General features: G+C 36.3%; 1 protein-coding gene across 1 annotated transcript in view; it reads left to right on the top strand.

The window, feature by feature from the left end:
- The window catches only part of LOC104074873 (voltage-dependent L-type calcium channel subunit alpha-1D), a gene marked incomplete at both ends in the record, with an annotated part of 93,641 nt that overhangs the window by 30,067 nt on the left and 50,291 nt on the right, over nucleotides 1-13,283 (top strand). The window contains 4 exons of the mRNA XM_009575168.1: nucleotides 291-368; nucleotides 6,022-6,109; nucleotides 6,823-6,849; nucleotides 13,077-13,237. Of these exons, the coding sequence (XP_009573463.1) occupies nucleotides 291-368; nucleotides 6,022-6,109; nucleotides 6,823-6,849; nucleotides 13,077-13,237 (354 nt within the window). The remainder of the gene's footprint in view (nucleotides 1-290; nucleotides 369-6,021; nucleotides 6,110-6,822; nucleotides 6,850-13,076; nucleotides 13,238-13,283) is intronic.

Below are 13,283 nucleotides of genomic sequence, written 5' to 3'. Positions count from 1 at the left end.
ACCCCCTGTATTCATACATCCCTGTGCTGATAGTGGGCAGGTATGCAGTGCTGTTGAATAATGCAATACCTTTTAACTACTAGAATTGTAGACTTCAAAGAATTTGGCTCAAAATGCAAAAATCGGTGAGAGGTGAGGGATTTAGCTCTGATTAGTTACGCTGCCGGTAATTTCAGTTTGTTTTGCCTAACATTGCTTGTGTTGTATATATGGACACATTTTTATTTTTTGCGTTGCAACTGCTGCCATCTGCTGTGTAAATGCTGGGATTACGTGTGCTTAACTCGAAGGGGTTACATTGGCTGACTTAATGGAAGAAAAGAAGAAAAGCAGACTTAGTTGCTTTGGCCGTTCTTCCAATAAACATGGTAAAACATGTTCTGATTCGCAGTTGAACTTTCTTTTGTGCCAATACTGCGTTTGATGTGTTAGCTTTTGAAAGCTCATATTGTGTGCATTTTCTGTAACAAAGGCATATACATCTTTAGCATGTAGACACTCATGCATGGAGTTCTGCTGTTTTAAGTGCATGTCTGAAATAGACTGGTGCTGCAGTGCTCTACCTTCCTAAAGCATAGTCTTTAATCCGTTTAGATTTCCACTGAAGTGTCTTTGTCTATGACTTATGTTCTTATTGAAGCACAGGTTTTCTTTTTCAAAAGTCAGGTAAACCAGATAAAAAATGTATTTTAAATTCAGGTGTGAAGAAATCAATCAAAGTATTTTACAAGCTTTATAATGGATCATAGCGTAAGATTAGAGCAGTATGATGATAATATTGACTATTTATTTATAATACTTTAATTTAGAATCTAATAAAACATAACAAAGTTTTACTGTATCTCCTCTTGTTATCAATAGTTTTGTTTCTGTAATTTGTGTTTTATTCAATTTCTTTCCTACCCACAATGGAGATGGACAGGGGTTTTACAGTATGATAATTATTTTCAAATCTGCACTCTTTTAATACTGGCAAACATATTCATTTGACATAATCACAATTGTAGTAATTAGGAGATGTAGTTTTAATCCTAATTACAACAAAGTCTTCGGAGCAACTGAATTCGTTGCTGTCCTAAGAATCACTATTGTGGCTCAGACTGAGGCTGACAAGTCTGACCCAGTTGCTTTAGAGAATGCAAATATTAAGTCAGAAATTGCTAGGACCTGATGGACTCATTTTCTACAAATACTGAGTTTGCTTGAATTTATTTGTGTAACTGTTACATATATTGTCTAATAGCTCGCACAGCCTTATAGGCTGGAATAATTTTTCTATAAAAATTGCTAAAAAGCGGTGGTTGCAATCCTACTTTGGATATGTGTTTCAACGTAGCCTATAAACTAGCAGGTTCAGGTTCTGATGTCAGTCATGAAATAGCATGGAACCGGCTAAAAACTTGCTGTCATCTACCAGACAAAATGCTGTCTTGGTACTAGTACCTGACGTTGCTAATCAAAAGGATTCTGAAGCGTGTGTGCACTGACTGACAGTTTCATCTGTGTCTTGCAGGGCAGGCATACCTTTTATGAGTAGGATTTTTCCAAAGTACAAATTGGTGGACTAAGTCTATTTCTTTCTGTATTTGTGAGGCTATTATGCTGATCTGAGCAGCTCAAAGTTAGATTACCACTGGATTAGAAATCCCACCCTAAATATTTTTCTTTGTATTACCTGTATCTCTATTTCTATTAAAAGCACCGAATCTGTAGAGTATACAACATTCCCAAGATTCATAGTGTCATCCTTCAGGCTCGAAGTGGTGGGTTCAGTGATGCTTTTGTAATGAAGACTGATTATTCTGCTCTCCTTCCACTGCTATGCAGCCATTCAACCTTATCTTGAGTTTCCGTGGGCTGCCTATAAAAAGAGAGAGCCTATAAGAATGATTGTTGATAGTATCAACATTAAATCTCCACTATGAACAGATACCTTGCTACAATATAACATAGAACATCTTCCAAGCAGTCCTTCCTTAAACTGAATTTACCCTGAAGAGTTTCACAGAGTGGATAGTGCCACTTCCTTCTAATGTGTTTTCTGGGCATGCGGCAGACTTAGGAAAACTTGTCATGAATTTGCAATGATAATGTTGCTTCTTCTGTGATTTTTTTTGTTTTGTTTTGGTTTTTTTGTTCTGTTTTTCTGTTGGACTACCTCAAAGATTTGGTGTAAAGGATTCAGAAAATCCATGTACTGATTTGAGAAAGAATTAGGATAATTTTGGAGCTCATGGGATTGGTTGGATGTTAGTAGCAGACAGATGATGACCATTTTGCAAGGTTGATCTAAAATTTTGTCAGTATAGTACCTTTTTAAATAATTCTAAGGTTCTCTCCAGTAGCTATTACTGATTATCTGACTAGCTCTGCAGATCAATGCACTTCTGCAGCTCTTTTCCTTCAGCATGTGTAGCCAGAAAGCTACCCAAGGTGCATCAGTGTGGAAATGAGATCAGCCTATGGATCAAAACTGCATAGCTGAAGTTGAACCAGATTAAAATATTAATTATATACTTTCTAGAGCAAAATATTTCCAACAATAATACTTGTCACCGCAGTTCAATAATTCAGGGTGTAATTTAGCCTGCTTCTGGATTCTACAGTGACACAAAATTGTCATAGAGCAGGATTATGTAATTTATTTCTTCCGACTCCAGCTGGCTAGGACATACCAATGCTGATGGACATTGACTTGCTCTTAGCTATGCATTAGTTATGTTATGTCCTGGAGTGGAATTTGAAATCCCTGCTTCAAAATCTTAAAACTGTTTAGGGTAAATATAACATGAGAAAAACAATCTATTTTCTTATCCACAGAAATAAAATGTAGTGGTTGATATATTTGACCTATTTTCTGTATACTCAGGAAAGTATTAAGCTGCATGCTATATGGGTTGTTTATATTGCCTAATGCAAGATTCTTTCATTTGAAACCAGTTACCATAATTGAAGAGAGCTGATACTATCTAGAAATCTAGATAATCTTTCCAAAAGAATGCCAGTAAAATAAGGGCAAAAGGTGAATAAACAATAGAGAAAATTTGGTATCTTCCTTTGAATACTGGAGTACCAGTTTAAAGATCTCAAAGCTGGCCTCACTGAGATCAGGCGGTCTTTCAAAAGTTCATTCTGTGTGCTGTACTTTGTCCAGTGAATACTACCCTTGAAGAAGCTGTCATGAATTTGAATCTTTTCAAAACTTGCCAGGTTGCTTGCATTAGCGAGAGTGGATGCGGTCATGCAGTGCTGTTGCTGTTTTCTTCTGGCTAAAGATTTAATGACTTGCTAGCATTGCTGGAGCTGGACTTCCACATGATGCCTTTCTCAGTACTTCTGTCAAGTTTTTCTTTTGGCATATAAATTACAGTATAATGATAGCTGAGTTTCTATGGTTCTTTTTTTCCTCTTCCATTTTTGTAACACAGCACCTGCAAGTCACTAATAGAGCTAGAGCAATAGCCCTATCTAAAATAGAGAGTAACATTCTGGCTGGTTTTAGTTATTAGCAGAACTGACATTGGCTTCAATAGGGACAAAGATTTTTTTTTTTTCTTTGGTACTTTGTTTTTCTTCATGCAGTCATGTTGAAAAGGTATTTCTTACTGTGGGTTAACGCATAAGTCTGGGTAGACTTGAATTAAAATTATATTACTTTACACTTACTATTTAAAAAATTATTTGGCGTGTATTAAAACAAACAGCATTTGTGTGACACTGAGTGACACTTTATGAGGAACTGGATTCTAGGTACTGCTTTTAGAAGAGGGAAGGGTTAATAAATTTGAAACACAAGTGTGAGACACACTTTGCACATGTAATACTTGCAAAAGTGGGCCTAGCTCTGTTTTCATGGCAGCTCTTAGTAACAATGTATGAAACAAGACTTCTTCACTCATATTTTGCAGTTGCCCATCCCAAGTGCTCAAATGTTCATCATTAGGTGGCTATAACGTTGTGTTTCCGAACAGCATGCAAGTCACCCAGCACAAGACAACCATTTCAGTTATTAACCAGACAGGGAAACTCCTTGATTTATTGCAAAAGACCCTGGCATTTTAAAATAAAAACTGTTAGTTCTGAAGATCTGAGACAATGTCTGAAATAGTTTTGTAATTCTTTTTTTTCTTAAAACGTTTAGAATTTTAATACTTTTGGATATCATCAAAGATTGTTTTACTTTTGAATGAAATTCATTTTGAACTCTATGACTGTAAGCTGTGAAGTTCACACAAGACTAGCAATATTCATTTTTTAAAACTGATTTATAAAGCAAAGCATGGTATTAGAATTGAGGCACTTGCAGGTGCTAACCAGGGGTTTTTCATGTATAAAGCAATTACAGTAATATTTTAAAAGAATCATCAAAACAGAAGAACTGTGTGAAAGAAGGTTTTGCTGTGCTTACTGCCTGAAGTGCCTGAAGTTTTGTTCAAACACCTGCATGGACATTTTGGATCTTTCTTTGTTATGCCAACTCTGTGTTTAACATTTCATGTAATGGTGACTTAAATTTATGGGGACAGATTCTCAGCTGTTGCAAATAGTAGCTGAGCATCTAGTCTGCATAGACCTGTCACTCTCTACTTGAATGGAATTGATTGAAACCAAACTACCCTTTACCACTTCCATGTATCTCTATGTCAGTGTTGAAGCAGTATAGAGTACTGTGCAGAGAAACTGTTACTAACAGTTCTCATTTTGTACCTGATCTGTAGACAAATCAGAAAATTCAGGGCCTGATTCTCGAGTCTCACTTATATTAAGGTGTGTGTAATTAAGCCTGCTTTAAACCTCCTTTAAGCTACCAAAATAGTGAGACATCCCTGACAGAAATAGGCACTGTAGCCCTTCTACCTTCAGTACTCTCAGTCCACAGACATTGGCTTAAAACCTCCCCAACAAAACAAACAAACAAAAAAACAAACAAGCAAACCATCAAAACAGCAGAAGGTACTGAGATTACTGTAGAACAGCAAGAACAAAAGAAAAACAGAATACCCTTAAGATAGTCTGTTTTTCTTTTGTTCTTGCTGTTCTACAGTAATTTTGGTGCATCTTCCACCTACTTTATATGGTATTTCTACTGTATAAACCAGCAACATAAATTTTACACTTTTCTTGTTCCTGAAGTTTTCCTTTCATGCTTGCTTTGCAGACATGGAAGTAGTGTTCTCCCCTAGGAATTACTGAGAACTTTGGCTGTTCATATTTCCTAATACCTTTTGACGTATGTTTTCCTCCCTCTGTATTTCAGTTGTTTTGAAGATAAATGGTGATGACCAATTTGCAAATGAGTTTTGTCTAAAAAAACATTAGCTACAATTGCTAACTGTTCAATAATGATCTGCTATATATGTACAGTAATTCACTGTGTAACAAATGCAATAATTCCCTTTTTATTAGTAGTAATTCTCATCATCCTTTGTCGTACCCATTCTGCCATTCCCAGTGCTCCTTCCTGTCTGCTCATGTAGTGTTTGCAGGCACAATTACTTTCTAGCATCTTGCCTTGATAATTCACAATGGAAGTAAAAGCATAGAGTGATCGGTATGATCAGAGTGTGATAGTTCCTATTTTCAGAAGAACTTCAGTGACGTTTCTTGGAATTAGTGAGCATGGTAGCAACACTTAAACCGATAAGCACCTCCAAAGTGTTAACAGAACACTTCTTAAAATGAAAGGTCACAAAATCTAGCTCAGGTTGATTTCATTACTAGGGGTAGCATGCTCTTTGTTACAAAACTCCTCTACATTGTATTCTGTAGTGCATTTTCAACAGTTACGTTGAATCATTGAAAAGAAACAAAAAAAGCTACAATACCCTCTGGAATTCTATGTGCTTTCTTTTGTTATAAGAAGACTGATGAGTATCTAACTTCATCTGCTGTTCCTCAGATCTTCCAAGCTCTCATTAGACCTGCAAAAAGTGGAGGCATTCTTGCAATAGAACAGGAGATCACATTCTGTGTAATGCCTTGCTTGGCTATCAATCTAAAGCAATTTCTGTTTCCTAACAGCAAGCATGCCCACCAGTGAAACTGAATCAGTGAACACAGAGAATGTGAGTGGAGAAGGAGAGAACCCAGCATGCTGTGGGAGTTTATGGTGAGTACACGGACTGTTTTCAAGTACCCACCCTCATCATCTCAAAATTTAAAGGAATCATTAGTTCCCTGTTGTTTATTTTGCCAAAACTGCTTTGAAATAGTCAAGCTTCATATGACACTTGATGGTTTTTTTGCCTTTCAGTAGTTTAATATTAGACTAATTATTACAGCGTTAAAGCACCCCTAAAATTCCGCAGTTAAGAAGATATAAAACAATTCAACTAAACTTCCAGTGCAGTCATGTTTTCCTGAAAGCTTTTATAAAATATAATTATTGTCCAAAATAATAAGAAAGGAACGGAATTCCCTTGTGACATGTACAAAGAAATGTTTTCTGTTAAATTATGCATGATCTGGAGAATATGTATTTTTTAGGCAATAACTTAACGTATGGGAGTATTTCTATATCCCATGGTGTTCGCTAGTTATTTGCTCAGATTTTCATGACTTCCAAGCACCTTCTACATGAGCAGTTTATTTACTTAGTTTTAAAGGAGATTTCCTTTCTTTCACTTAGAAAATTTGTAAAGCTTTAGGAATGGTATTTCAGAAAATAAATAACATACAATAAAATTTCAGCATTCATGATGCATTTTGTTAAAAGCTTGTTTTTATGTATATGTAATATTGATCTGCAAAATTCTAAAGAGAACGAATTTGTGTTAATTATTTTTTCCACATTCTTAAAAATGTGTTTTCCTTTTCTTCTAGTCAAACCATCTCAAAATCTAAGTTCAGGTCAGTATTTTCCTCTCTCTTCATCACCTTTTTTCCTTGTGACTATTTACACATCATGATGATCTCATATAATTATTCTTTATTTACTGTACTTTAAATTTTACTGTGTGAAAATTCTTCATGACAGTTTCTGGTGAATACAAAAGTAAAGTATCCATGAACACTCTTGGAAATCAAACTCTCTGATTTGCTTTGCTGATATTTGTGGCTCTCTTTTCACTTACCAGGAGCATTTGGAAATAGGAGCTTCTATTTTCAGGTATGATTGCAGAAGGGAAGTCTTATAAGCAAAATAAAGAATTAATAGTCCTGATATTGTAGACACTGGATGTGCCAGTACAAAACCAATAGGTTTCTTTATTTTGATTTTATTATCCAGTCTTATAGGACATATATTTAGTAATTAGAAAGGATAATTGCAAACGCAGAAGAGATACCTCTTTCTGTTTAAAAACAGTTAGGTTACTCCATGAAGGAACAAAAAAAAAAAAGGTTTCAGGTAAGTAATCAAGTGGTAGACTTAGGGAATCACGAAGGACAAAACCACTCCTACAGTTGCAGACAACCCACAGAATAAATATTTTTCACAGAAATTTTCAGTGAAAAAAGGGGACAATCAAGAAGATTGGGCAACATCTGGCATCAGCAGTTTTGACAACATCTGGAATCATTCCAATTTTTTAACCCTAGTAAAACTGATTTCAGTGTTGGATGTATAGCAAGTAATTCATTGGTAACAGCAGTGTATTCTCCTTGCAGCAATGAAGAAGAATAGCATACCCAGGTTTATTCTACTAGCCTTACTAGCTCTAATGACCTACCAGCGCTGACCAGTTGCAAGCAGTTGGAGTGGACTTGTGTTCCTTCTGAATAGTCTTCTTTCTTTTTTGAAGAAGAGCTCGCAGGCAACAGTTAACTGGTGCTTTTCTACACTGAGAGGTTTTTCATGTGACGCTGTGATCAACCTTTATTTTGTCATCCCTTTCAGCCAGCAAACTGGTGACAGCGTATAAATGTGCCTCACTCTGCTGAAGACTGTGCCCAATGGAGATCTGGCCATTTAGGACGGTAGTGGACACACAACTAGCTTCTTAGAAGTTTCATCGTTAGTTATAAAAGCTGTATAATTTCTTGTATGCCTTCTGCTACAGAAACTGGCCTTAGCTACACCAACTGAATGGACCAGTTATGTCCGTGTGGACCTTTGAGTTTAACCCTTCATGAGAATTATGAGAGATGAGACTGCTTTTAGCTTAATAAAGAGAAGCGATTCAGTGTGCTAATGGTCTGAAATTTCTCTTGCCATTGCTTCCAGTTACCATAACAGTAGAACAAGTGGAACAATTTATTTAGTATTTCATTAGCTGAGAATCCCAAACAAGCATGATTATTTTGAATCATGAGATTGTCTCCAATCAACCTTATAGCATACTATTTATTGCTATGAAGCCTACTCATGCTGGTTTTAAAGGAGAAACTCGAATATGAAGTGGTCGCATGAAACTTCAAATACCAGGCAGTGCAATAGACTGCAGTTACACTACCTTCTCCAAGTTTGGTCTATTTGCATAGTGGGGACTCACAGAAGCATTACAGAGAAAGCAAAGTAATGCCTATATTCTGAACCATGCCCATTATTCATATTTTAAGGAAAAAGAGAACTCCAGAAGCTCTGTTAAATGAAAGCTGCTACGTCATCTTTGAGAAAGGAAAATTTCTACCCAAACCTGATGTTTTTAATGGTCCAAGCAGTGAGTAAGAAGCAGTCAGTGCTATCCATCTCTAAATCATTGTTCATAATCAATTTGAAAGAAAACTTATTTGTAAGCCAGAAAGTCACCGAAGTATCTCCAGCTGTCTGGATTCTGCCACTGTCCTAAATGTCTTTTGCTTGAGCTCTTTGATTAGAATCTGTTCTTGTGGCATTAAAAAACACAAGTCACACAGAAGTTCATTCATACATGTATTGCTGCATCTGTTCACAGAAGTTGTGGCAATTGGCAAAGGGATGTTGGTGTCTTTTATTTGGAAGTGCTGCAGGGGTCTGCAGCTGCTTTAGGTCTTCAACCATACTTAAACTTTTTAAGCTGAATTTGGTAATGGGAATTCCCCCTTCAACTGTCACGTCTTTACTTGTATTGGAGAAAGATCTATCCTTTTTAACTTAATGAATCCATGTGAGGAGTAGTTTTGAGGCAATAGAGCTCAAAATTATAGTTTGTCTTCAAAACAGATGTGGCTTGCACCATGTCCCAGATCCCAGATGACAACATCTGTTATCAGAGAGAAAAAGCACTTTGAAGAGCTGCTGGCTTTGCAATGCCACTAAGAACAGAGTATGTCTGCTCTTCTACCTCTACAAGGATCTGCAGACTCATGGTTCTCATCCCATTGCTTCTGGATACCTAACATCTCATATTTGCAAAATCCATTTTTCTGATATGTTGGAAGAATGTAATTTTGGTGGTTTTCACTGGAATCACTAGTTTCTAAAAAGCTCTGTTTACCTAAAATACAGAAACTCTCAGTTCTGCAGCAAAGCCCTAGATTATGTGTTCAGCTGTCAGGGATGTCCTAGTACATACTAAACCAAATGCTAAATCTTGGTCTAATTCTCACTCTTCTGGCCTGATCCTCACTCCAGCTTCAGGAATGTTATTCTGCAATGGCAGTACCCTGTGTTTCAGGGCAAAGTAAATCAGGACATAGCTTATCATAGCTTATCAGGACATAGCTTATATTGGTTTGACCGTGAATGTCTTTGCCTTCGGATCAAAATAGAAAATTTTTTTTTTTGCAAGCAAGCCTACCTGCTGTACCAAAAGCAAAAATAGAAGTTAATCCTTGGAAATATGTTTCTATACAGTCAGATGGGTACTTGGTCAAGAGAGAACAATTATCTGCCAGTTTATTAAGTGAGGGTGTATATCAGCCACACATTATGCTAGGATATACATGGGTAAATATGATCTGTGCTGCATATTTGTAATCTTCCAGGTGGAATTTGAAATGTTTTGATACTAGAACAATGATTAAAGGAAGATGGGGATCTCCTAGTTGAAGAGATTTGTGCACATTGCCGTCTGTGAAGATCCCTCTTTTTAAGAATTCGCTTCCTCATTTGTCAGTATGATTATATGATCATATTAACCTTCAAATCATGCTAAAAAGCTGGTAGTATGCCCTGAATCTTGTAACTACAAAAATGAGGAATAGAAAAATAGTCTTGAAGGTTTCTATTTTTTCATAAGTGAGCACTCTGGTGCAATTCTTCTTTCCCATGTTTTATAAATAAGAGTAGTGAAGTCTAGTCTCTGCACAGATGTTAGCACCCACAATTACAGAAGAATTCATCTTGGGCATTAATATTTACTACTCTGTGATCTTACTAGCGAAAATATGAGACACGCCAGTTTCGCAGGTACAGGGATTATGAATGTGGTTCTAAACAGAAAGTCCAGCTTAGAAAAATAGTTGAAAGGCTGCTGATACAAAATAATCTGAAAATGAATGTTCGACCTTTGCATAGGTCTAGTAGCAATACACAAACACACACGAATAACAAGTAAACAAACTAAACTTCATAGATTCTGCATGACTGATTGACAGAGTTCAGTCAGACTCAATGCAAGGCTGGATTTCCCATGTCTGGATTCAAACTTAAGACCAGGGCCTAAAGGACCACCTAAACATGAATACCTGAATGAATGAAAGTGAAATTGGGAACACATTTGTAATAATAATGATTTGCTCATAAATAGTTATGAAGAAAAAATCATGAAGTATTTAATGAGAACAAAAGCAGTGAATAATTTGGTTCGTTGTAACAAACTATGTCAACTATAAGCATCCTCAGTGATTTTAATATTTATTAAACTGCTATATTTTGTGAAAAATGCTTGATAATTTCATGAAAGCAGTATTATATAATTGCAAATTTACGAAAATGGAATTTCTCTTCAAAATAAAAGGGTACATTTCATTCTTCCAGAAAAAAATTATGCTATTTGGTTAAAACTAGGAGGGGCGCTTACTAAAAAAATAGAAAACTGTTGAGTGAAAATAGTGTAATTTGTTTTCCTATTTTATATAGCCACAGGTTTTCCTGGCACAACAGGCCATCTACTTCAGTCCGCTATTTACTGTTTATTTCTTTACTTGTACCAATCTAACGAAGGTAGAAAATTACTCCTATACTCCTTTCTGAATTTTTGCTTTATTTCTGAAAGCTTTTTACATATGCTTGTATTGTTCACACACTTCTACATGTGAGTGCCATTGCACACCCTTTGGCAGCATTTTCATATGTGTACCACTTAGCTATACTGTTTTGTCACTGATTCCACAGACCTTTTGGGGAAAAAAAAAGCCCCCTTGGCTTCAGAGAGCTATGAGTTATACACTTTGAGACTGCTTTTGGCTCCTATGAGTAGAGATATCCAAACAATATTATTCTTGTCTCATTGACTTCAATGATAGGATGTTGTGTAAGCATAAAAAAAGGCTGTTTTACCTACCCAGGGAGTGAGCCATCCTGATGATGGCCATGGACATAGTGCTGTTTAGCAGGGGACTGGCAAGATAAGAATGTTCTTGAATACCATGTTGCTTTAGGTCAGGATATTTTTCCTTTATATAGTTAGAATACTGCAAAGACTTGAAACAGCTTTGTACTGATGTCTGAAACCAGTATTAATTTCCATTACTACAAGTACAAATTTAAGGTGCGTAAGGAAAACTCAGTTAATGCTTGAATGCAATGCCAAACTCAGTTATTTTTATGGTGGTGTTATTGCATATTGGTTCTATTTTCTGAGGCAGATTTAAAGCATTTCTGATTTTATACATACTAAGTACAATACCTGCTAATTCAGACACTAAAAGTATTAAGAAATTCACCTAGTTATTGTAACAATTTTCAAAAGCCATAGTTCCATGTTTTGGTACTGCCAAAAGGGCTGCAGTGCCTTTCCCCTGTCTCAGCCACTCATTCTTCCTGCTCTTTCTGTGATGTGGCAATACAATGAATTGGATCAGACAACTGACTGGCTAAAATCAACCCAGAAAAAAAGAAATTGGTTTCTACCAGTCAGTTCTCAGGTCTGGCTCACTTCACTAGGGCTAGTTTTGGCAAAAGGGAAAGGAGAGGGCAGAACAAGGAGAGCAGACCACCCCTTCCCATCACAACGGATTTACGCTAGACTGGCCTGATAGTGAAACTATAGAGAAGAATCTTATACATGCACACTCTTCTCAGTTCTTTGCTGTTTTAAGGCTAGGTCAAGCTTCCATTGGAGTCTGTGCTGCTCTGTCCCTTGAATTTTGGATGAAGCAGTTGTCAGTTCCTAAAATTTATTATCTGAGCCCACAGCTGTAATTCTGGGTGTGTGAATTTTATATGCCTCCTTTTTAGGTAATATCAAGTGCTTCTTAATCCTTCTTTTCCTATGACCCAGCAATATATTTTCTTCCTGTTTCACAAATGGAAATGCAACTCAAGAGGATTAATTGGTTTACTAAAGTTCCCAGAAGTGAAGCGGAGAAATTAAATCTCGTTTTATGAGTCCAAAGCTGAGCTAATACCCTCACTTGTGAGTCCAGCTTATATCTAAGTAGGGCCTGTTTACTTGTCCTTGATTGTCACTCTTATTCATTTCACAAACATTTGCCCACTGACACAATTTCAAGGCACATCAGTGGAAATCTCTAGGAGTCGCTGACTGAGATTTCTAACATTATAAGGTAGATTTCTAAAAGTTGACCTCAACATTCCTGCCTTGTTTAATCCTGCCAAAATTGTGCCCGTGGTTTAACTCAAAGCCTACATTTTCAGACTAAATGTAATCTGAATTCTAAGTTGCTTTATTGGCTTTTCTTTACTGCTATGAAGTGTATGGGTCCTGGAAAGACAGATATATCTTGTTACTCAATGAAATGTTAAATACAGCTTAATCTGATTATGTTACAGGCAATTAGAGTCTCCAAAAATTGTGGTCTACATTTAAAAATCTATAATGAAATCTAAAAAAGGAATAACAAATTAGCACTCCCTAATCTGCAACTGGTAACAATTTACACAACTATCTGAAGCGTTGTGCACATATTTATGTAAATACACCTGCTCACACATACATACTTGCACTATGTTTTCTACACAGAAGAAACCCTTCTTAAGTTCATATGTGTTTTCTGTATAATAATAAATTTGTTTTTATTTGAACTTTCAGTCGACGCTGGCGTCGTTGGAATCGATTTAATCGAAGAAAATGTAGAGCTGCAGTAAAATCTGTCACATTTTATTGGCTTGTTATTGTCTTGGTCTTTCTGAACACATTAACTATCTCATCAGAGCATTATAATCAACCTGACTGGCTGACCCAGATCCAAGGTACAATCAAAAATTATTTATCCTGTTTTTGACTATGGATACTTGC

The sequence above is a fragment of the Fulmarus glacialis genome, unplaced genomic scaffold (assembly GCF_000690835.1).
Source record: "Fulmarus glacialis isolate BGI_N327 unplaced genomic scaffold, ASM69083v1 scaffold10593, whole genome shotgun sequence".
NCBI classification, from domain to species: domain Eukaryota; kingdom Metazoa; phylum Chordata; class Aves; order Procellariiformes; family Procellariidae; genus Fulmarus; species Fulmarus glacialis.
The sequence above is the reverse complement of the archived record's forward strand: the minus strand, read 5'-3'. Positions and strand labels throughout refer to the sequence as shown.